The following is a 24,499-nucleotide window of genomic DNA, read 5'->3' on the forward strand; positions in this document are numbered from 1 at the left end:
GGGTTTTTGTGTTTTGCTGCTTTGTCCTTTATTTTGTTTTCTAGAGCACTGTACAGCACCTGTATATGGACTTGTATATACCACAAATAAACACAGCACTGTTGGTCACTTCATCTCTGGATTTGGTATCTGTGCCTGAGAAACTGCTCATTCCAGGGAGCTTTATACCTGCTACCTGTCCCCCAGGTTACATATGGTGGAGGCTGCGACCAGCTGTAGTAAGTTACTACTTAAAAGGCCAGTACCTAGAGTGACTAAACATGGAGGAAATCCTAAAACAATTGATGATATCCAATGCTGCACAACAGCAAGCAAACAAACGCTGAACTACGGCAAGCCAATGCTGCACAACAGCAAGCCAATGCTGCACAGCAGAAAGCTAATGCTATCGCACAGGAGCAATCGCAGAGGCTGTTTGAACAGCTATCCACTGATGCAAAAGCGGATAGGAAAACCGTGGCCGAGGTTGTAGAGATGCTAGCACAGTGGTCACCTGATAAAGTTGCTGATGTTGGAGATAAGCCCTCAGTCATCCATGTGGGTCGCTTTCTTTCTAAGATGACTGCAGATGATGATCCAGAGGCCTTTCTACTAACGTTTGAACGGACCGCTGAGAGGGAAGGTTGGCCTAAAACCCAGTGGGCAGGACTGGTTGCCCCCTTGCTTTCTGGAGAATCGCAGAAGGCCTACTATGATTTGGAATCAGCAGAAGCGGGAGACTATGAAAAGGTCAAACGGGAAATCCTGGCACGATTTGGTGTCACTTTGGCAGTTCGAGCACAGCGAGTCCATAGCTGGTTCTTTCAAGGGGAGAAGCCCCCAAGATCGCAGATGTTCGACCTAATTCACCTGGTGAGGAAATGGCTACAGCCGGAGTCCTTGTCTGGGCCACAAATAGTGGAGCGTGTGGTCATGGACTGGTTCCTGAGGTCACCACCAATTCCCCTGCAGAAGTGGGTGAGTCAAGGAGACCCCAATTCAGCGGACAACCTTGTGGAACTCGTTGAAAGGTACTTTGCTGCAGAAAACCTGGTCACCACCCCTACAACTGTGCAGACTTTCCACCCAAAGCCACGGTCTCCCCAGGCAACCGGTAAGACTGTTCCAAGGGAAGTGGGTGGTAAAGGTGGCAAGGAAATAGGGGGGAGGAATTTTGTTGCCAGGACTGAAGTTTGGCGTCCCAAACAAGGGAAGCCATTGCCTGTCAGCAAACCAAACTGGGGAAACGTCAGGTGTTTTCGTTGCCAAGAACTGGGACATGTGGCAGCAAATTGTCCATTGACAGATGAACCGATGCAATGCGATTTTTCCATTAGGAGACAGTCTATGTTTGCAGCTGTTTCATGCGCTGCAGCGCCAAATATGGGAAAACCATTGTGCCAAATGACTGTTAATGATAAGCCTATTACAGCCTTGCTGGAAGTCTAGTGACTAGCTGAAATGATTGAACCTGTGAATTGTCATGCTAAAAAAATTGCTGTGATCTGTATTCATGGGCATACCAAGGAGTACCCTATAACCACTGTTCGGTTTAAAACTGGCTTAGGTACGGTGACCCATCAGGTTAGACTTGTCCCCAACTTGGTACACAGGGCCATCATTGGTAGGGACTTCCCTAAGTTTTGGGAACTGTGGGATCGTCCCGACCCGGTCGCAGTACCTGAACTCCTGGCCACTACTGACAAGGTGGGTACAGGGGATTCCTTTCAGGGCTCCCCGGGTTTTCCTCTATCGGTTATGGCAGGAGAACTGGAAGTCCCCACCACCAGTAGAGCCGGACAGCCGTCTTCTGAATCCGAGCCTACATTGGAGTTAGCTGACCTTAATGTGCACAAAGAAAATTTTGGTACTGAGCAAAGAAAAGACCAGACCCTTGCCCGGGCCTGGGAAAATGTAACAGTGATTAATGAGGTACCTGTCGAACCAGGGGACAGGCCCCGTCTTCCTTATTTCAGCAGCAGTGAGGATTTACAGTATCGTGTATGTAAAATGAATGATAAAGTGGTTGAACAGTTGGTGGTCCCTAAGCCATACAGACGGGTGGTGTTGGAACTTGCCCATGGGCACTTGCTAGGAGGCCATTTAGGGGTTGAAAAAATGACTGAAAAGGTGTTGCGCAGGTTTTACTGGCCCGGGGTACAGAAAGATATTAAGAATTATTGTCAATCCTGTCCTGTGTGTCAGATGTCAGCCCCACTTCCGAAGTTATTTAGTGCCATTACCTATTATTGAAGTGCCCTTTGAGAGGATTGCCATGGACCTTGTGGGTCCACTCCCCAAGTCTGCCTGGGGTCATCAGCATATCCTAGTAATCATGGATTATGCTACCCATTACCCTGAAGCGGTTCCCTTACGCATCGTGTCTGCTAAAAACATTGCCAAAGAGCTGTTTATGGTGTTCAGTCGGGTGGGCATCCCTAAAGAAGTCCTTACAGACCAGGGCACCCCATTTATGTCACGAATAACTAGGGAGCTCTGCAAGTTGTTTAAAGTGACACAGTTGCGAACCTCAGTGTACCATCTTCAAACGGATGGCTTGGTGGAACGCTTCAATAAGACGTTAAAGAGCATGTTAAAAAAGGTTGTTGACAAGGATGGGAAAAACTGGGACTTCCTGATACCATACTTGATGTTTGCCATCAGGGAGGTTCCCCAGTTCTCTACGGGGTACTCTCCATTTGAGCTGCTTTATGGGAGACACCCTCTGGGACTTTTAGACATAGCCAAAGAAACTTGGGAGGGGGAGAAGACACCCCATAAAAGTGTCATTGAGCACATCGCCCAAATGCAGGAGAGGATTTCAGCAATCATGCCGATGGTAAAAGAACACTTACTGCAGGCCCAGGCAGCCCAACAGAGAATATACAACAGGGGGGCCCAACTCCGGGTTTTCTCACCTGGTGACAGGGTCCTGGTGTTGGTTCCTACTGTTGAGAGCAAGTTCCTGGCTAAGTGGCAGGGTCCCTTTGAAGTAATTGAAAGAGTTGGGGAAGTCAACTACAAGGTGTATCAACCAGGAAAAAGGAAGCCCGAGCAGGTTTACCATGTAAACCTGTTAAAGCCCTGGAAGGATAGACTGGCGTTAACTGCGAGGTCCCTCCCGGTAACGCCTAAGGGTACTAAGTCCCCTCTGATCCCTGAGGTCACAATTCCAGACACCTTGTCATGGTCCCAAAAACAGGAAACTAGAGAGTTCCTGATAAGGAAGAGAGAAATTTTCAGTTACCTGGCATGACTTCAGCAGTTCAGCATGATATTGTTACTGAACCTGGGGTACGTGTCAAGCTCAAACCATACAGAATTCCTGAAGCGAGGAGAAAAGACATCAGCAATGAAGTTAAAAGAATGTTGGAGCTAGATGTTATTGAGGAATCCAATAGTGACTGGTCTAGCCCCATCGTGTTAGTCCCAAAACTGGATGGAACTTGTAGGTTCTGTAATGACTTCAGGAAGCTTAATGCAGTGACAAAGTTTGACACATACCCAATGCCCAGAGTAGACGAACTTATAGACAAACTTGGCAAAGCTTGCTATATTACCACTTTGGACTTGACAAAAGGGTATTGGCAAATACCCCTGACTGATAGCGCCAAAGAGAAGACTGCATTTGTGACCCCGGAGGGTTCATTTCAATATAAAAAAATGCCTTTTGGGTTGCAAAATGTCCCCGCGACATTTCAGAGGGCCATGGGCAGGACCCTAAGACCCCACCGACGATATGTAGCAGCCCATTTAGATGACATAGTGGTATATAGCGCTGACTGGGAGTCTCACTTGCCTTGTGTCCAAGCTGTCCTTGATTCCCTCTTCAAAGACGGTTTTACGGCAAATCCAAAAAAATGTGCCATTGGTCTAGAGGAAGCCAAGTATTTGGGCTACACTATTGGCCGTGGTGTCATAAAACCTCAACTGAGTAAAATAGAGGCCATCCAGGAGTGGCCACATCCTTCAAACAAGAAGCAGGTCAGGGCCTTTCTTGGCATTGCGGGGTATTATAGAAGATTTATTCCACATTTTGCAACTATAGTTGTCCCTCTGACAGACCTGACGAAAGGTAAAGTCTCTGTAATGGTGAAGTGGTCTTCAATAGCAGAGGAGTCTTTCCAAGTCCTGAAGAAGGCTCTTTGTGCACAGCCAGTACTGTACTCCTCCGATTTCTCCAAAGATTTTTTGGTTCAGATGGATGCGTCTGATGTTGGCATCGGGGCAGTACTATCGCAGGTACACAATGGGGAAGAACACCCTGTGGTGTACCTAAGCAGAAAGCTCAATGACCATGAGAAAAAGTATGCAGTCATTGAAAAGGAATGTTTAGCCATAAAGTGGGCCGTGGATGCGCTCAGATACTATTTGTTAGGGCGCCGGTTTGAGTTAGTAACTGACCATGCTCCCCTGAAGTGGATGGCCCAAAAGAAGGAGACTAATAGATGGGTGAACCGGTGGTTTTTGGCTCTACAGGATTACTCCTTCACCGTAAAACACAGGCCAGGTGTTGATGGGGAATGTAGATGCCCTGTCCCGTGTTGACTCCTGTTGGGCCACAGGTGTTCCAACCCTGGGGTTGAAACAAGGGGGTAGGATATGTAGCAGAGCGTCCCAGAGAGAGCCAGGAAAAGTCCTGTTCGGGGTTTATACCTCTCCCAGGCTCCTCTCATACACATTCAGGAATCTGTGATTCATGATTCAGTTCGGGTCTTGGTCCTCTTCCCCAGGCTAATTTAAGCTCACCTGAGCAGACAGCCTTTGCTTTCTGCCTGGGACATTCACACAAAGTTGGTCTGTGAAGAGAGCAAGGTTGGTAAAACCTGTTAAGCAGTTCTTTGTAGAGACTGACAAGGGTTAGGCTTGTTCAGCCTGGATAGTGAGGGCCTGCAGATTGTATAGCTAGAGCCGTGACACCCTTTATTGCCCTTTATTTTGTTTTCTGGAGCACTGTACAGCACCTGTATATGGACTGGTATATACCACAAATAAACACAGCACTGTTGGTCACTTCATCTCTGGATTTGGTATCTGTGCCTGAGAAACTGCTCATTCCAGGGAGCTTTATACCTGCTACCTGTCCCGCAGGTTACAATACGTATTAACCCTTTCGCTGCCAAGCACTCCCATCCAGTTTAACTCAGGTGGCCAGGCTATTTTTGTGATTTTTTCCATGTTTTATTTTTTTAGGTTTCCCTCACAGCTTTCAGAGTTTGTAAAAGACCTCCAAACCATACATTTTCTGAAAGCATAGGACCAGTAGACTAAAAGGAAGGTGCTATTGATTTTCTTTTTAGGTCCTGTGGAACCAAGAAGATTCACTCATTTATTTCTGTTACACAGTATACTGTATGTTTGAGATTATATCTTTTTTTTTTTTTAACAAAACAAAGGTGCTTTATTGTTGTCATGTAGAGTGGTATACAGTATATCCAACAATGTAGTACAGAACACTACATAAAAGACCCACATGTGCAAGTACATGAACAGAAAACAGGTTGCACGTCATATACAGTTACTTAACCACTTCAATACCAGGCACTTAGACACCTTCCTGCCCAAGCCAATTTTCAGCTTTCAGCTCTGTAGCAATTTGAATAACAATTGTGTGGTTATACAACACTATACCCAAACAAATGTTTTATCATTTTGTTCCCACAAATTGAGCTTTCTTTTGGTGGTATTTGATCATGTCTGTGCAACAAATAAAAAGACAGAAAATTTTGAAAAAAAAACAAGTTTTTCTTTTTTTTCTGTTAAAATTTTGTGTAAATAAGTACGTTTTCTTCTTCAGTGATGGGCACTGATATGGCTGCATTGACGGGCACCGATGAGGTGGTACTAATGGGCACTGATAGGCGGCACTGATAGGTGGCACTGATGGGCACTTATGGGTGGCACGGATTGGTTGCATGGATGGGCACTGATGGATGGGCACTGATAGGTGGCACTGATGACACTGATGGGTGGCACTGATTACACTGATTGGTACACGATGGTGCCAGTCAGTGCCCATTTGTGGGCACTGACTGGCACAGATTGGGCATCATTTGCACATGTGGCTGGCCAGGGGGTAAATCATGCCTGGCCATCCACATGTTGCCCACTTCCCTGGTGGTCCTAGTGGAGTCCCTGGTGGTCCAGTGTGGGCATCTGAGTGGGGGGCTGCGCTGATAAACAATCTACTCGCGTCTGTCAGGCGCGAGTGAGGAAAAGCCGATCAACGGCTTTTACTGTTGACATCGTGATCAGCCGTGATTGGACACAGCTAATCCCATGGTAAAGAGCCTCCGCCGGTCTGACATACTGCTCCACGATCGCCACGATGTGCGCCCCCGCGGGCGTGCGGCGCCATGTTATCCTGAAGGATGTCATATGACGCCCAGTCAGGATAACAAAACCACCGCCTGGCCGTCATTCTGCTATAGACCGGACGGGAAGTGGTTAAACAATAGCCACAGTGAGATCATTCAGGGATCCAGTTTTCAGTAGGAGATTAACAATTTAGAATTATGAGCCGTTGGGCATCTTCCTGGATCCCCAACAGGGCCAGCTGTAGTCTTGAGTTTTTCACACTAAATACCGCTGACCAGTAGGTGGAGACAACAGGGCATTCCCAAAACATGTGAAAGAAAGTACCTGTCTGCATTTTACACCTAGGGCAAATGGAGTCTCTGTCTGGAAATATGCTGTGGAGCTTTTGAGGTGTGTAATAGATCCTGTTTAGGAATTTTACCTGGATAAGTTTGTCATTGGAGGAGATGACCAGTTTGGGGCAATATTCGAGGCAGTCCTCCCAACCCTCCTTATCCAATGAGGGAATGTCTTCATGCCAAGTAACCCATAGTCTCTAGTTTAGAAGAGTCTGTGCCCAGTAGTGCTCTGTATAAGGTGAAGAGGGGTTTAGTAAGGTCTCCTGGAGCCAGCAGTTCTTTGATGGGATCAGCCTGAAGGGAAGGTACGTCAGGAAACTGGGCCCTAGCAGCATGTCTTAGCTGCACATAGCGGAAATGAATTCATTGGGGTAATCCATATCTGGCCAACAAGTCCGGGAACTATATCAAGGTGTCCTGAGACATGACCTGGCCTAGAGTTATTATATCATGTCTGGCCCACACTTGGGGATCTGGAATGGTGCGAAAGTGCGGCAAGCTGGGGTTCCCCCACAGCGGGTGCTCAGGTGACCATTGGTTAGGCCCTATAAAAGGCTTCCGAGGGGCTGTCCATACTCTCCATGTCGTTTGTGTAGGCCCCGGAGTAATCGCACATGCCCCTGGTAGCGAAATTACAGCGCTCAGCCAGTGAGTCCAAACAGCTCGCCTCCAGACAGGTCGCCGCATTAGACCTAGAGCCCTGGAACCACCACTGAACCATCACCAATACTGCAGCCCAGTAATACATTTGAAAATTGGGGGGAGCTAGGCCCCCCAGGTGAGCAGGCAACCACGGTTTTAAGCGTGGGGGTTGCTAGATTCCATATACATGAGCCCTCGCACTTGTCAATTTCTTTGAAGATTACAATAGGGATCCAAATCGGACAATTTGTAAATAGGAAGTTAAATTTAGGTAGCATCATCATCTTGAGTAGGTTGATACGGCCCAAAAGATTAAGAGGTAAATCTACCCATTTGGTTGATATTATATCTTCATGTCTCTCAGGTACATGTGCAAATGGGCACTAGTGCGGATGTCCTAAACAGCTGAAGGCAAGAGATCTGCAAAACGAAACTTAGAAGGAGACTTAACTCAAGCTAGATATCAGGTGATAAATCAGTTATTCTATTCAACTTTCTTCCTCTGCCCAACCAACTACTTAAAGCTGAACTAAACTCTATCAACATTAAAAAAATGTAATACTTATGCTGTTAGCATTAGTAAATAGATAGGAAGGTATATCGTATTTACTTGTTTTAAACTGTTTTATTTTTTTTATACATTTTATCAGTTGCTTCCTGGTTTCTAGCCTTGGCCAAAATGATGTCATAAAGCCCAAAAGTATTTACAGGCATTTTCTTTTTCATTCAAAGGAAGGGTTTTCTTAGCTAAGCACATCCTCTTGCCTGCATGCCTGGGCTAAAAGCATATGGATTCCAGGAAGTAACTGCTGCATGAATCATTTGCCCTTACTCAAGATGGCCACAGCTAGAAATGCTAAGGAGTGTTTTTCCAAAGCAATTTCTCAACAAATTAAAGCATGGAGACGTGGATGGGTGAGTTTGCTTTGAAAATTAAAAATTAATTACATAGTGTTTTCAGTTTGTGGTGCTCAGATACAGTTTAGTACCCCCTTTTCCCCTTGTCAGCCCTTTGGATGTCTCTGGTATGGACAAAGTCTGAAATAGTAGAATAACATTTAGGCCTCTCTTAAATTAATACCTGTTAATACTATAATGGTATAATCGAAACATTACCGAAACAGGACCTATATAGGACCTACGTTTTACACACTTAATAAATATTCTAAAATATTTGCCCCCTTAAAGTTACCAATGGTGTTATCTACCATTTTCTTTAATCCTAGCACTATATGCACTTTTGCATGTTTATGTGTGTTACTGTCAACAGTGTCCCACTTATTGCCACTTCCCTAGCATTTGTCCATCTATAGCAAGCCATATTATGTTTTATTGTCCAACACATAATGCAAATGAATTCTACGTAAGTGAAGGCATGTATGCATTTGAGTTAATGCATAATATATTCTATTTCTTCAACTCATGACCCTTTCATCAGTTATCTAGAGAGTCTCATTTCAGCAGTGCTGGAGTCAGGCCCTCCACACAGATCTGTCATAACTGAGATAAACAGGATGCTGATACTTAGAGAGAGTGAGTCAATCTATCACAGTTCATGGGCACATTGCCTGAGCAGAGAAATAAGGGAGCAGTCAATTGTCTGAACTATCACGTGTATGTGAGGGCACAATGGAGACACTTACTGTTTTCTCTTACTAGGCAGAACTCCAAGGAATTCTGACTCTCCAGGCTGCTGTCCAGATCCACAGGGACATTTGGCTGGCTCTGCTTCTCTAGTCGATATTGAGGACCTACAACACACAAACCAGGTTGTTATATGATATCATATATGGAATGTAAGTGATCATTTTATGCAAACAATGCACAATATATTTAGGATTTTATACAATGGTGCACAACATTTTAGCCCTTCCATTAGTCACAATGTATTTGGAAAATAAAACACTGTATGTCCAATAAGCTCAACATAAAAAAAAAAAACCTTTGCATCCTTGCAATCCTAGACGTAGTTTAATTTTTGTTAATTTCAACCGTTGTAATTGGCACAAAAGGTGATAAGAAATCCAACATTTCACCAGCCTGCTTTAGGCACTGTGGCTAATTGGGGACCATATATATCAAATCTGGTGGCAGTGCCACAAAGTATCCAGATTCTGGATCACAATGTTTAAGCTCATCCATTCGATCATGGAAGTGAATATTTGCAGATCTCTTGAGCTAGCCTTATTTCTGAAATTTCCTCTAGAGGTCCCAAAGAATTCCTTAAGGTTGATTCTGTATATGACTTCGGCAGGCAGGATCACTATTGAGAAATGTTAACAGCCTATGACACTATTTGATTGCGTCAAATGAAAAATTAATTGGATTATGGTTAACAACAGGCTCACCTGTACCCTCCAAAATAACAATACCAAATTTGAGAAGATGTGGGATCCGTGAATCAATATTTGTCCATAGACTAGTGGAGTCCTGGGGGATCCTCTTTACTTTATCTTTCTTCATTTTTTTTTTTGTTTTCACAAATTAACCTTTTCTTATTTTACATTACTATTTTACTTTATTTCCTTTTGACGAAGTTGGCAATCCTTTGTTTGCTTTTCTCACTTATTGTCTTTTTAACTTGTAGTGCTCCCAGGTATCCCAATGGGGCCTCTAATGCCTGGTCCACATGATGAAATTATTGGACAATAACTGTCCAATTTTTTATTTTTTTTGCATGCTAATCTCATTATTGAAAATGTTTACTCAAAAGAGTTTAATGAAGTTCCAAAAATTCTCGTAAAACAGAATAAAAATTTGTAAGTGAGGTAATGTGTATTTGTATTGTATTTACTAACAACAACTGTACTGATTAAATGAAAACCATATGATCTGGTATCGTATGAGAAACATTTTGTGCATATCCCATCAGATAATTTTGCATGCATTGTTGTGATTGGCTCTTAAAAGCTCTGTACTAAATAAAATATTTTGAAAGTAAAAAAAAAAAAAAAAGCTCTGTACTAACGATCAGATTATTGTAAGATCGATTTGACTTTTTTTTTTCTGATCGCGTGTAGGGGCTATTAGGCTTTGAATCCCCCCCCCCCCCCATACTGATTATGATTTGTGCCTATTTGGGATCATATTAGGATGAAACACTTTCATTAATTATGTTCGTCGATACTGATATTATTGATTGCTATGTTCCTTAAACTATCTAAAATCTCTATGACAAGAAAGAACTACATTTGGTTAAAACTGATCAAATATTTTCCTCTGTCAGATTATTGGTGTACATGTTTTCTGAGTATATTTTGAGGCTTGTTCTCTACTATACTTGTTGTGGATGACCCATGTGCCGTACCATTTTGTGTATCTGAGAGACTTTGCCTGCATTTGCATTGCTGGTTTTGACTACTTAAAAAGGCAAGAACTCCAGAAATCCCACATTTTTTAGGTGTTACAGGAACGAGAGGTGAATGAAAAAAGGTGCAAAATAAAGAAACCTGATCTGGTGACAACTGCCTAGTAGGGAATATGTCTGTTCTTTGTCAGTGAGACAGAAAGCGAATTGACAATTTCCACAAAAAAAAATAAAAAACTTGACAGTTTTGGATGACAAAACCATCCAAAACATACAGAAAATGTGGGTTTATGTACCTTTTAAATATACAATTGAAACGATTTTGTTATATCTCTTATTAAAGATAATCTCAAGGCATTTTTGTGTTTGTTGAAAGTCAGCAGTTACAAAAACTGTGGCTTCTGGCTTTTAATAAACACTCATCTGTCCCAGAATCCAGCGATGTGTTGTCCCTTCCCTCCATCTTCCTTTCACCTGCACCAATTGTAGACCCCCGGCTGTGACAACTTGTGGCTTCATAGCTGGGTGCTCACTGCGCATGCACGAGCAGTGCATTGTGAATGGAATGGTCCCGGCAGTCTTCTGGGACCTGTGACATGTCTCAGATATCCATAGGGAGGGAGAGAACTTCTGTTTGGATTGCCTAGGTGATCAGAGCGTAAATAGGAGCAGGTACTTGTCAACGCTATGTACTCCCCTTTTTGGGTGAAGCTGCACTTTAATAAAATATAATAATCCTACCAGAAATCTAGTGAGTTCATTATACAACACTGTTATCAGTTAGCATTGTTCCCAGCTCTATCTCTCTATGGACTATAGAGCACCTCCTCCCTGTGTTATGAAGAAGAGAAGGTAAAGTGCTCTGTAATCCCAGCCTAAGGTAATGGCCCTGCTCTTTCATAGATGCAGTATGGTGAGTAAGCGAAGTCACCCAAGAACAGAAGATGTTATTGGTAAGACCATCTGGTGTACATAAAAAGAAAAAAAGGTTGGAACAAAAAGCAAAACAAATGCAGCCATCACATCTGAGGACTGGTAATCTGCAATATTTTACACTGTTGTTCTTCGGTTTCAACGATAAAGACAATATTACACATTCTACTAGTCTGTCTACATTTGACAATTGGCAATCTGATTTGAACACAACAACCAATCAGATACCAGATATATTTTATTTATTGCTCGTGCACTAGAAGAATGTTAGTATGGTTCTGCCAGTATTTATATTCTGCTTGCATGAGTGGGGGTGAATAGCTCAAGCAGTTCAGACCTCTTCTGATCTTTTACTAATTAAGAGGGGCTCTCACACGAACAATAAATCAGTGCTAATGGAGGCTGTGAGTTATAGGTTTAGAATGGCTCTCCTAAAATATGATGCTGGATAAGCAAAAGACAAGTGGATCTTTGCTACTTTATTCATTTTTAATATCCTATAGCGTAGATGTTATGGCAATTTGTAAATTTAAATTAAAAACTATGCAGTTTAAATGAGAAATTCCCCTTAAAATTAATGATACAATCCCTTAACTATAAAAATGTTTTTTTTTAAATACATAGATGTGTGTATTTATAGATACTGTAGGACTGTGCTGGAACGGTAAAAGGAGTCAGTTAAGTGTTTAGGGAGGGAGGTGGTTTTTGCAGGTAGTTGGGATGCCTTTTACCTTAATGCAGGTAAAGTAAATGTAAAAAAAACCTTTTGACTTTAGGTGCTTTGGGGGGCTACTCCAAAGCACCCTCCCAATGTTGAGGGCATGAAGCCTGGTATGGTTCAGGAGGGGGGGGGACTCTCTCGTTACCCCCTCTTTTCCTGTGGCCTGCTAGGTTGCGTGCTCGGATAAGGATAAGGGGTTCCCCTTAAAATCCATACCAGATTCTGAAGGGTCTGGTATGGATTTTGAGGGGGACCACCCTAAAAATATATGTAAAACATTTTTTTACCTAAGTTTTGGCCGTTAAGTATTCTTCTACATATTTTTGGTAAAAAAAATAAAAAATAAAAAAAAATCGCAATAAGGGTTTGGTTTGCGCAAAAGTTATAACATTTACAAAATAGGGAATCGTTTTATGGCTTTTTTATTAATATATATATTTTTTTTACTAGTAACGGAGGCGATCAGTAATTTTTATCATGACTGCGACATTATGGCAGACATTTTAGACACATTTTTGGGACCATTGTCATTTATCCAGAAATCAGTGCTATACAAAGGCACTGATTCCTGTGTAAATGACACTGGCAGTGAAGGAGTTAACCACTAGAGGGCAGTATAAGGGTTAATAATGCATAAGGCTGCATTCACACCTGAGCGTAGCTTTTCAAGCGTTTTTTTGCGGCGTTTTTTACCGCGTTTTGTCGCGAATTTGTGCAGGGCAAAAGGTCACCAATGTTAAAAGAAGAAAAACGCCCAAATCAGCCCGATTCGCGCGACAAAAAAGGGTCCGGAACTTGTTTGAGCTTCAGGCGACTTGGGGTGGATATGTGAACCATCTCCATTGAGAATAATGGATTTTTTCCCCTCCAGCGTTTTGTAGCTTCAGGCGTAGGGCTACAAAACGCTCAGGTGTGAATGGGGTCTTAAAGTGTTTGTTCACCAATGGCAGAAGTCTGCCAATCAAAATAGGTGAGTTGGTGCACGGGATAGCTATGAAGTAATCGGTATTACTAAAACTTGAATTCATTACTCACATGACTGGGCTATTATTATTCCTGGCTATGCACTCTTTCAGAGAGACAGGGTAAAAAAGAAAGGTGGTGGGGTCTGTCTCTATGTGATAAGTGATCTCAAAGAGAGTGCGAAAGAGGATCTAATTGAAGGAGTGTGATGTGGCTGAAGCATTATGGGTGGAACTGCATACAGATGTGCGTAGTTCAAAGTTAATCATTGGAGTTTGTTATAGACCATGCAATGTAAGTGGGGAGGTGGAGATTAAGCTCCTTGCACAGATGGGAAGGACTGCGAGGGCTGGGATAGTGATAATTAGGGGTGCAACGGATCGTCACCGATCCGCGATACGAACGGGTCAACCCGCTCGGAACGGCACATACCGCGCTCCGCGGAGCGCTCCGCGGTCTCGGCCTTAGGAAAGGCTGCGGCTTCGGCCTAGCTCCGAAGCGGCGGCCATCTTTCTACACCCAGGCTGTTTACACTGATCGCTCCGATGGAGCGAACACTTGTAAACAAACCGGTGTCATGTCATGACGCCGGTTCCTCTCTCCCCTCTCTGTACTAACCTGTACAGTGGAGGGGAGAGATCCTGAGATGGAAGCAGCCATCCCTCCATACCCTGCAGTACCCAGCAATACCCTGCCAATACTCTGCAGTACCCCAATACCCTGTCAAAACTCTGCAGTACCCCAATACCCTGCCAATACTCTGCAGTACCCCAATACTCTAACCATACTCTGCAGTACCCCAATACTCTAGCCATACTCTGCAGTACCCCAATACTCTAGCCATACTCTGCAGTACCCCAATACTCTGCAGTACCCCAATACTCTAGCCATACTCTGCAGTACCCCAATACTCTAGCCATACTCTGCAGTACCCCAATACTCTAGCCATACTCTGCAGTACCCCAATACTCTAGCCATACTCTGCAGTACCCCAATACTCTAGCAATACTCTGCAGTACCCCAATACTCTAGCAATACCCCAATACTCTAGCAATACTCTGCGATACCCTGCCAATACTCAGCAATACTCTGCGATACCCTGCCTGCCAATACTCAGAAATACCCTGTCTGCCAATAGTCTCACACAGCAATGACACTGTGCAGCACGCATTGTTAATAACAGGATGCCAGGAGACTCCAGGGATCGATGGAGATCGTTTCAAAGGGATAGCCTAATGAGATAATCACCTAGGCAGCTGGGACTGGTAGTGCTGCAAACATTATAAAAAAAAAGGTATTTTCAAATAACAGTAAAAATGTATAATATTCATTTATTAATTCACTACTGATGGGCCTTGTGATGGGGATAACTTAAAAATGTATGAAGATCCACTTTATTATTGTGTTTAGCTTTAAAATAAAAGCAAATTGTTACAATCGGGAATGTTTTGAATTCCTACTAATTTATTAATCGGAGGATTAATATGTAAATTTAGAATGAAACAGAAAAGTAATACATCATGTGATCAGAAGCATGACATAGGTTTTTGCTGTGTACTGGTTTTGAACCTTCTTTTCCTATTTTTTACAACCAGTTATTAAATGACACAAAAAGTAGGGAAGTAACAATAATCCCAAAAAGACAAACCTTGAAATGATTCTGTATAGTATAAGGTCACATTTATCTGCTAAAATATTGCTTCGAGTCTGACCTGAAAGCCACTCGCACTGACCACAAACATAATGAAACCTTTTAAAAAGCAGCACAGATGGAAAAGGTTAAATATCTCACAGTATAAGCGGTGCCTCCAGGGAATTCCTATTTTGTAGCATTTATTTCTGGAATTGGACTGGGGTCTCCCTATGACACCATGCACAGGGCTGCAGGCCTCCTGTACCCTTTACAGAGACCTTAAAAATGTCAGCGGCCTGAGAGGAAACACGTTTGTTTATGTGGCAGCGGGAGACGTTTATGTGAAGCAGTAATACGGCCGTCAAGAGAGAGCTAGGCGGAATGATTGATCTACTGCGCAAACACGCCATGTAATGGACCACAAACAGAATTGGCTGTGGGCTCATAGAGCCAAGGTCCGTATGTGACAGTATTTTACAATAAAGAGGCTGACCAACTGTCACAAAAGAATCAACAGAGTGCCATTATTGCTTGTAAGAAATAAACTTAGTCCTGGATTAGAACGCCAAACTAATTTATCTAATCACACTAGGGCAGAAATTTATAAGCATTCTCAGCATCTGAAAGCACCCAAGCAAACCACCGCTAGTGTGACAATGCAACCAGCCAATGTTCATGCATGCATAGAGGTTAATGGGGGTTAAAATTCTCAATTGGCCAAGGAAATTTAGTCCAGGCAATGACTTTCCTCTGTGACTGGTAAGCAAAGAGAGGCCTTCCTTCAGTTGCAAAAGTATCTACAGACAAAGTAAGCATGCTCAAATCCCCTGGTGCCCAACCTACTGTCCTTAATACTTATTAAGCTTAGAGGTTAATGAAGGTTAAGGTTAGTAATTGGCCATGGAAATTTAGTTCAGTCAATGATTTTCATGTGTGACTGGTCAAAAAAGAGATGCAGTTGCAAGGTATCCACACAGTGGATACTAAATACACTCAAATCCTTTGATGCCCAACCCGCTGTCCTTGGTACTTACTGTACATAGAGATTAATGGGAGTTCAGCTCCCAACTGGCCAAGGGAATATAACCCAACCAATGACTTTACGCTGTGACAGGTCAACAAAGACAATCCTTCTCCAATTACAAGGTATTCAAAGACAGAGCAAGCATACACCCAGATGCTCAACCTACTTTCCTTAGTACTTGCATAGGGGTTAATGGGAGTTAAAGCAGAAGTCCACACAAAAGGGAAGCCTCGTTCATCTGCCCCCCCCCCCCCCTCCCCGCTACCACATTTGGCCACTTTTGAGAGGGAGCAGGTACCTGGCCTTGACAGATACCTGCTCCCACTTCCAGTGAACTGAGTCAGAAGTTCAGCCATTCTCCTCCTCCTACTGCAGCCGGTTAAATTAGAGTGCGCAATTCACACATGCGCAGTAATGAACCAGCTGTGAAGCTGCTTAGTTGAGATGGTGGTGGTGGCAGCACCCGATAGCCGAAAAATCAGCTGGGGTGAAGACACATCTGGATAATGTTAGGTCTTTTAAAGATCTAACATTATTTCAGCAGGAGCATGAGTATAGTTCAGTTAATGAATTTCCTGTTTGACTGGTCAACAAAGAAGGACCTTTTCCTGTTGAAAGGTATCCACAGACAAAGCAAGCATGCCCTAAATTTCCCCCTGTGACCACCTGCTGTACTTTGGTACTTATTGTGCAACCTTCAAGCGTTATTAGCCAGTAGTAGTAGTTGAGGCACCTGAAAAGTGGAGGGATAGGTTAGGCAGCAAGTAAACATGCTGTTCCTGAAGTTGATGTGTTGAAAGGAGAAAAAATGGGCAAGCGTATGGATTTGAGTGACTTTGAATATAGGCCAAATGGTAATAGCTAGACAACTGGGTAAGAGCAACTCAAAAACGGCAGCTTTTGTGACATGTTACCAGTCTGCAGTGGTCTTGATCTACCAAATGCGGTCCAAAGAGGGAACACTGGTGAACTGGCGACAGGGTCATGAACGGCCAAAGCTCAATGCATGCAGGAAGCTTACGCTGCCCCATGTAGTTTGATCCAATAAAAGAGCTACTGTAGCTCAAATTGCTGAAAAAGTTAATGCAGGTTCTGATCAGAAAACACAGCGTATCGCTGGTTTGTTGTCTAAAATGAGAAGTATATGTATTTATAAATATGTATGTATAAATGCTAAGTTTTGCAGCTCACAAGTCCTTGGTGCAGTGGTTGCATTTGTTTTCTCTTTTCAAGTTTCTTTTGCTATATTTTCACATGGTGATTCTGCAAATAACAAACGTCCTGATCCTGGGTGGCTATGTCACCGCACTGCATCTATGGAAGGAGGAATGGTTGTCACTCTAGGCTGCTCTTCTGATATGAAAACAATGGGAAGACTCCCAGGCAAAAAGTAGGTACTATAATCAATAACTTTTAGCATGACTTATACAAAAATAACTTTGTTGCAAGACTTAAAATAGTAATCAAAAACGCACATTTTTAACAGCACCCATCACAAAAAAAATTTAAAATGACGTCATACATATACAAAACAGAGTCGGATGCTATTTGGCAGACTATAATTTAGGACTCAACCAGAGTGCTCTCATATATACACACAGATCTCCCCCATTAGCTTATTATTAACAGCATTTAAAGGGTGAGGCAATAATAATTATTAAGTGAGTTTTTGATTACTATTCAATGTCCTGCAATAACAGGATTTTTAAAACAGCTTACCTGTAAAATACTTTTCTTTGCAGTACATCACGGGACACACAGCCACAGTAGTTACAATGTGGGTTATAGGCCACCTTCAGGTGATGGACACTGGCACACCCTATGACAATAGGACTCTGAAGGCCGGCTTCCTAGCATTAACCAAAGTAGAAACTACTGAACCCGACAGCCCACGGTCTTTCAGAATGTGGGTCTCAATAGCCAATAGCTAACTGTTAAATTGAGCATTTGTAAGGTAGAATGGAATATTGGACCTTGCAAGAGAAGGTCTGGCCGCGGTGGTAGGATCCATGTGTCCCCTACTGCCATCTTTACGATCTATGCATACCAAGATCTCCTGGGCCACAAGAATCACCTCCTTCCCTTCCTGTTTGATCCTGCGAAGAATGCACTGAAGCGGCAGAACAGGAGGGAACGCATAGATCAGTGAAAAATGATCCCACGGAAAAACCAAGGCATCTGTTCTGCATGCCAGCGGATCCTTTGTCCTTAACACGAGTTGTCGATCTTTTTGTTAAACCTGGACGCAAACAGATCCACGTCTGGAATTCCCCATCTTTGACATATTGACAAAAAGATGTCAGGGTGAAGAGACCATTCTCCCGGGGACAACTGTTGGTGACTCAAGTCTGACTGCCAATTCTCTATACCCGGAATGAAGACTGCCAAGGAATGTTGTCTTCTGCCCAGGACAGGATACGATTTACCTCTCTCTGAGCCACATGACTTCTCATGCCCCCTTGATGATTGATTATAGGCCACTGTTGTGGCATTGTCAGGTTGGATCCTGACAGGACAATTCCATAATCTGAGCTGTGCTGCCCAAATCTCTAGAATATTGATGGTCAAGATTATTTCTGTTTTGGACCATTTTCCTAGGACAGATGCTTCTTCAAGGACTGCTCTCCAGCCGAGAGGGCTGGCATCTGTTGTCACCACCTTCCAGTTAAATGGTAGGAAGGACTTTCCTTTCTGAAGAATCTTGGATATCAACCAACACACTTTGACACACTTTGGGGGATAAACACATTCGGAAGTCTAGAGCTTGGACCTTCTTGTTCCAAATTGACAGGATACTGTTTTGCAGCAGTCTCAAATTAAACTGCACATAAGGAATGGCCTCGAATGAAGCTACCATCTTTCCCAACAATCTCATGCAAAGTTGAATAGAAGGATTCTTCTTTGCTATGACCACTTGAATCATTTCCCTTATGGAACTGATCTTTGCCTGGGGCAAGAACACCCTCTTCTAAGCTGTATCTATGATCAGGCCAAAGTACTGCAATCTTCTTGATGGTTTTAAGGAGGATTTCTCTAGGTTGAGAATCCAACCTAGGTATTCCAGGTAGCTGACTGTGGTGACCAAACTCTGGTTTGAGCGGGCTACCGACTGATCTATCAAGAGTAGATTGCCTAAATAAGCTAGAATCGTTATACCCTGAGCCCTTAATCTAGCTAAAGGGGGAGCCAGAACCTTTGTAAACACTCGAGGTGCCGTAGCTAGACCGAAAGGCAGAGCTACAAACTGAAAATTAAGATTTTCTATCTCGAAATGCAGAAAATAGGTACATGTAGATCAGCATCCTTGATGTCAATTGACGCTAGCATTTCTCCACTAGTAGAATGGAGACCACTGATCGGATTGACTCCATGCAAAAAGAGTGGATATTCAAAAACCGGTTTAGAACTTTCAGATCTAAAATGAGTCTGATGACATCCCCATTTGGTTTTGGTACCGCAAAAAGGTTTGAATAAAGCCTTAATCCTAGCTCTTCCATGGGGACCATTGATATCACTTTTTGAGACCAGAGATGATCCAAAGACAGAAAGAGAGACTTCTTTTATTCTGGGTCTCCGGGAACGTTTGATCTGAGAAAACAAGGAGACAGGAACTCTCTAAACTCTAGTCTGTAACCTAGAGATATTGGGGAAGACACCCATTTGTCTCGACACTGTTCCTGCCAGACCCTTGAGAGCTGCAGAAGTCTTCCCCCCACTCGAGCAAGCAGGGGCGCCCCTTCATAAGGAGGTTTTAGTATTTTATTTAGTGGGTTTCCTCCACCAGGGCCTCTTTTGACCCTGGGTTGACCCTGAGGTTTACCTCTTGAATTTGAAGGTAGAGGCCGTCGTGACTGCCTGGAGGCAGATGCTCCTGGTACTGGAGAAGACGCTCGTTTTAAAGAAAAACACTTAAACTTCTTAACTGGTAAAAGGGAACTTTTTCCATTAGAAATACTTTGGATGTATTTATCCAGATCATCTCCAAACAACCGTTCACCAAGAAATGGAAAACTAGCCAAGAGCATTTTGCATGGCGTTTCGGCTGACCAATTTTTCAACCATAGAACTCTCCACACATGTACCAGCCCAAGGATAAGCAGTGAGGCTTGGAGAATATAATCTTTCATAGCATCTACTGTAAAACATAACACCTCTGATATCCCGGCCAAATCTTGGGCCTGCTTATTAGGACTAATTTTGAGCACCACTGAACCTGCAACAGAAATATTGTTTTTAAACAGGAATTCCAACTTCTTATCTGTTGGTTACTTCAGCATTTGAGCATTGTCTACAGGACAAGTCAAGTTTTTGTTCGCAGAGGATATAGCAGCGTCAATTGCTGGAATCCCCCATTTCTTATTAAACTCTTCCTTTATAGAATAATGTGTTGAAAACTTTCTTGGAGGAAAAACTTTATCTGTTTGCTCCCACTCAGAATACATAAGCTTTTTCAGTAATGAATGGATAGGAAAAGCATGAATAGTTTGGGGAGTCTTTAGCAAACCCAAACAAAAAGTGGGCTCATCGACTGACTCCGCTACTGGCAGCAAAAATGTGGAGCGGACCAATTCAATGAAACATTGTACCAACAACCTTGCTTGTGAACCCGATCCTTCCATATTAGACTCGTCAGCCTCTTCCTGGCCCCTTAGAGAAAAGCGTCATCTCTAACCCCCTTTTCCTCAGTTTTAGGGTCCTGGGTAATGGATGGAGACCTTTTGCGCTTAGTCCCACTCTGGGATGTGATTAGGGCATCAATTTTTTGTTCCAAGCCTAAAATGGTTGAGGAAAAAACCTCTTCAGTAATATATACAGAGGCTGCAGTGCTAAAAGCAGCTGTAACACCCAACGTCCCCGATGGCTCACTCTGTAGAAGTCTTTCTAGAGCCCTTTTTTGAGGTGTTTTTATCCCCCTTACGCCCACAGACCGATGCACAAAGCAGAGGTACTATCAGAAGGAATGTATCCACTGCTTGAACAATAGTCCAGCCCTGCCACTGCAATGATCAGCCTGATGCAATAGTAAACATGTCAAAAAGGAATGCCTGTATCACCAAACCTCTTTCATGCCCCTCTTGCTCGTGTCCCTCCGTCAGGTTGCAGCAGTAAAAATGGTGCTTTAAAGTACACATTCCCGCGCTGGATGTTGGAGGATGTCAACGCCGCAGATGTACCGGAGGTCTGCTGCTGGCTGGAGAGAAACTAAGTCTGCTGTTTCGGACACATCGTGATCGAGAAAGTATGTGCTCCATACAGCCCCCAGTGATGACACATAGGCATAGCAACATTTACTAAATTAAAGGAGATATTCATAAGAAAATTCAAAAATGTATTATAAAACTCCACTTACCTTTCCCGCCGCAGGGTTTTCTGTGGTAAAACCAACAGACCCAATCTTCACCCTTCACGGTGGGTTCCGTTAAACTATCAGGAGCTGGGGACCCTCTGGGAACCCACAATCCTGGACCTGTAATAGCACCTCCACCAGTAAAACGTTATGGCCTTAATACCAAAAGTACTGGATCCCGGGGTCCAGCTCTCTCAAAAGAGAAGCGTTTACAGGCAAAACCTAATTTCTTCGGACACAAGGCCCGGGTACCATTCAATCTGGCTTAAAAGACACTTTGGACGGATCCGGCTGCATGGCTAGCCCCAGCAAGGATTGCTCCAGTGGAGCTCAGCACAGCACATCTTCACTTGTGACCAACACCTTAGACACTGGCAAAAAAACTGAGGTACTCCCAGTAGTGGGAGGGGTTATATAGGGAGTGCACTTTTTGTCTTAGGGTGTGCTAGTGTCCATCACCTGAAGGTGGCCTATAACCCACCTAGTAACTATTATGGCACTGTGTCCTGGGATGTACGAAGTTCTACTTATAGTATTACCTATAGTACCTACATTTTTTTCCCTATATCAGTGATATAGGGATCACGGATTCCTGTGTACGGTGTTATCCTTGTACAAGGAGAGGAGCCACACTCTATCCAGGTGTTTGTGGGGGGAGGGGTGGTTGCACACAGGTTGGGGGGGGTGTTTGCCCTAAATATTGAGTACCAGCCACCATTGGATATTCCCAAAACATATACCGAAGCAAATATGTGTGAAGCATAAAAATGTATGAAAAAATATATTGAAAACACATCAAAAACACATTAAAAAAGGAGTGTAACCTAGGCATAATATTAAAAATCATGTTAAATGAAAAAATAAAAATAAAAAAAAAACATTAACTTAAGAAAAATAAAAAAAATTGCCATTTTATACGGAGATGTCCCTTTGGGGGAGATTTTGTAAAACTAAAGCATACAGAACATGGTGCACATGTGCATGGTAGTCAATCAGCTTCTAACTGCAGCTTGTTTAATTAAACTTTGACAATAAAACCTGGAAGCCGATTGGTTTTTATGCCAAGCTTTGCCAGATTTTGAACACACCAGTTTTAGTAAATCTCCCCCTTTTTGTCTATTCTAGCTAGACATATACACAGACAGGTTTGAAAACAGTATTATTGTATAGATACAGGTTAAGAAACAATCACCTTCTGTAAATTAAAAACAGCTTTTAAAAATGAGATCCAGCAGGGTTGTCTTTGCTTTAAATACCTTGGCCAGCTGTCAGGAATCACACTGAAAAATCCACCACTGTCGCTTCTTATTTGGAGCAAAAAAGTTATCCCTTCAGTCAAGGTTTAAAGGGAAAAAAAAAATCGGGAAGAAAGGCCCTAACTTTTATCTGAGATAGTGATGTCTGTAAACTCTATCTCTCTTTTCTGCTGACAAGCGGCGGCTGAGATAAGATTGGAAGCGAGGCTCACTTTACTGGGATAAATAAATAATCAATACTCATCTAAATGGAAATGAGGAACAGCAGCCCCCACACCCCCCTTCACACCACCACCTTCTGATAACAGGACCCCTTATCAGGGATCCAATTTTTCAGGCCTGGGCCTTATCAACATCACTCAGCTCTGAGGTAATGTGCAGGAGGGAAGGGGGGAAAAATCCTGCTGCTAAATTGAAGCGATTGAATGAGATCAGTTTAGTGAGGTGTTGGTTACCCGCAGTTCAAATGTTTAGAAATGCAATTTTGCTCCCATTATGTAGCAGTGGAGGTGAGAGATACGCAGGGAAATGCTTGGGGCATTAACGTGACAGCAACTTAACTCTTCAGCCCAGAGAGGCCAACAAAAACATTGTTGATTTCACAAGCGCATTGCCTTTCAACTTGCTGCGTTTCCTCATAACCCTTAGACCACCCTATAATAACCATACCAAGCAAGGCTGCACAGAAATGTGCACAAATGGCAATTTGGTCAATCGACACTCTTATTAGTTCTTGGTAGAAAAGCCATTGCACAAAGAGAAAAATTGATATGAAATAATTAAGGCTCCTTTCACGCTAACTAGCAATTGAAAGCATGTTGCTGCTTTTTCTATTGCTAGCAAATTGCTTGCACATAGGGAAATGCAATTGTTATCAACTAAACTTGTTCAAATAAGTAATAAGGAGAGGATTACACTTGCCAGTACTAATAAGATAAGCTGGGCTGGTGGCCTTGAGATGAGATACTCCCACATTCAGACATTGATAAGAGTTGAAATCACAGACATACAAAAAGACCAAAACCAGATGAAAAAGTCCAGGAATTTTTTCAACTGTTGGTAAACAAAAAAAAAATATATATATATTATTTATATATTTTTACCAACAATTAAAATGATCTTTCAGTTTTTGTCTGGCTACTGTTGGGTGGCCATCGAGGGAAGTCTTATGACGCGTATGCACGGCTGGACTTTCTGACAGACTAGATCCGACGGTCTTCCTGACTGACTTTTTGGCTGAGTTCCGACAGACTTCCGAACAAACGGACTTGGCCACACACGAACAGACCTAAGTCCATTCAAAAGTCAGTTCGTTTTGAACCTGATCACGTAAGACAGGAATGAAAAAGGAAGTTCAATAGCCAGTAGCCAATAGCTTCCCTTGCGTCGTATTTGGTCCGTCGGACCAGCATACAGGCAAATGGTCCATCAGACAGATTTGAAACATGTTCTATTTCTAGGTCCATCAGATTTTTACAATGAAAAACTATCAGATTAGCACACACGGATTGTCCGACGGACTGATTCCGTCGAACCTAGTCTGCTGGAAAGTCCGGTCATGTGCACGCGCCATTACTGTGTGGAAGCTGCCTTGCCAGAGCTATTGAGCTTGTTTGAAGCCTCAGGAATACATTGATCAGCACTGCTGGGTATAGCCAGTGGCGCTGATTGACATAAAAATTTCCAACAGGCTGGTTTTACATAAGCTGATCAGTACTTTTAGTTTTACAGGTATAAAAAGGATGCTAGCATGGCGGTACTACACGTAGTAGTAAGTGTCAAGTGTGTCCTATTAAGGATAGGCAGTGCATATGTCGCGGCCCAGTCCAGACACGGTTAATCGATATGGCAGACAACAGTTTTAGTGCGTGCATGGAACAGTGTGTGGTGATGTAGTTTCTTGTGAACAGAGGCTTAAAACCCACATATCTATAGAAGACTTCAAGCATAGTACGATGATGAGATGCTCAGCTGCAGTAAGACATTTGAATGGTGTAACAATTTACAGATGGTTGTGGTGGTTCCCAGCCCACAGCAG

The 24,499-nt window shown here is 43.0% G+C and overlaps 1 protein-coding gene across 1 annotated transcript in view; it reads right to left on the reverse strand.

The window, feature by feature from the left end:
• Positions 1-24,499, reverse strand: part of MAPKAP1 (MAPK associated protein 1) — a 341,504-nt gene that overhangs the window by 123,120 nt on the left and 193,885 nt on the right. The window contains exon 8 of the mRNA XM_077478999.1: positions 8,921-9,028. Within this exon, the coding sequence (XP_077335125.1) occupies positions 8,921-9,028 (108 nt within the window). The remainder of the gene's footprint in view (positions 1-8,920; positions 9,029-24,499) is intronic.

The sequence above is a fragment of the Lithobates pipiens genome, unplaced genomic scaffold (assembly GCF_037356315.1).
Source record: "Lithobates pipiens isolate NorthernLeopardFrog02 unplaced genomic scaffold, aLitPip1_a1.2 Scaffold_1, whole genome shotgun sequence".
Classification (NCBI taxonomy): domain Eukaryota; kingdom Metazoa; phylum Chordata; class Amphibia; order Anura; family Ranidae; genus Lithobates; species Lithobates pipiens.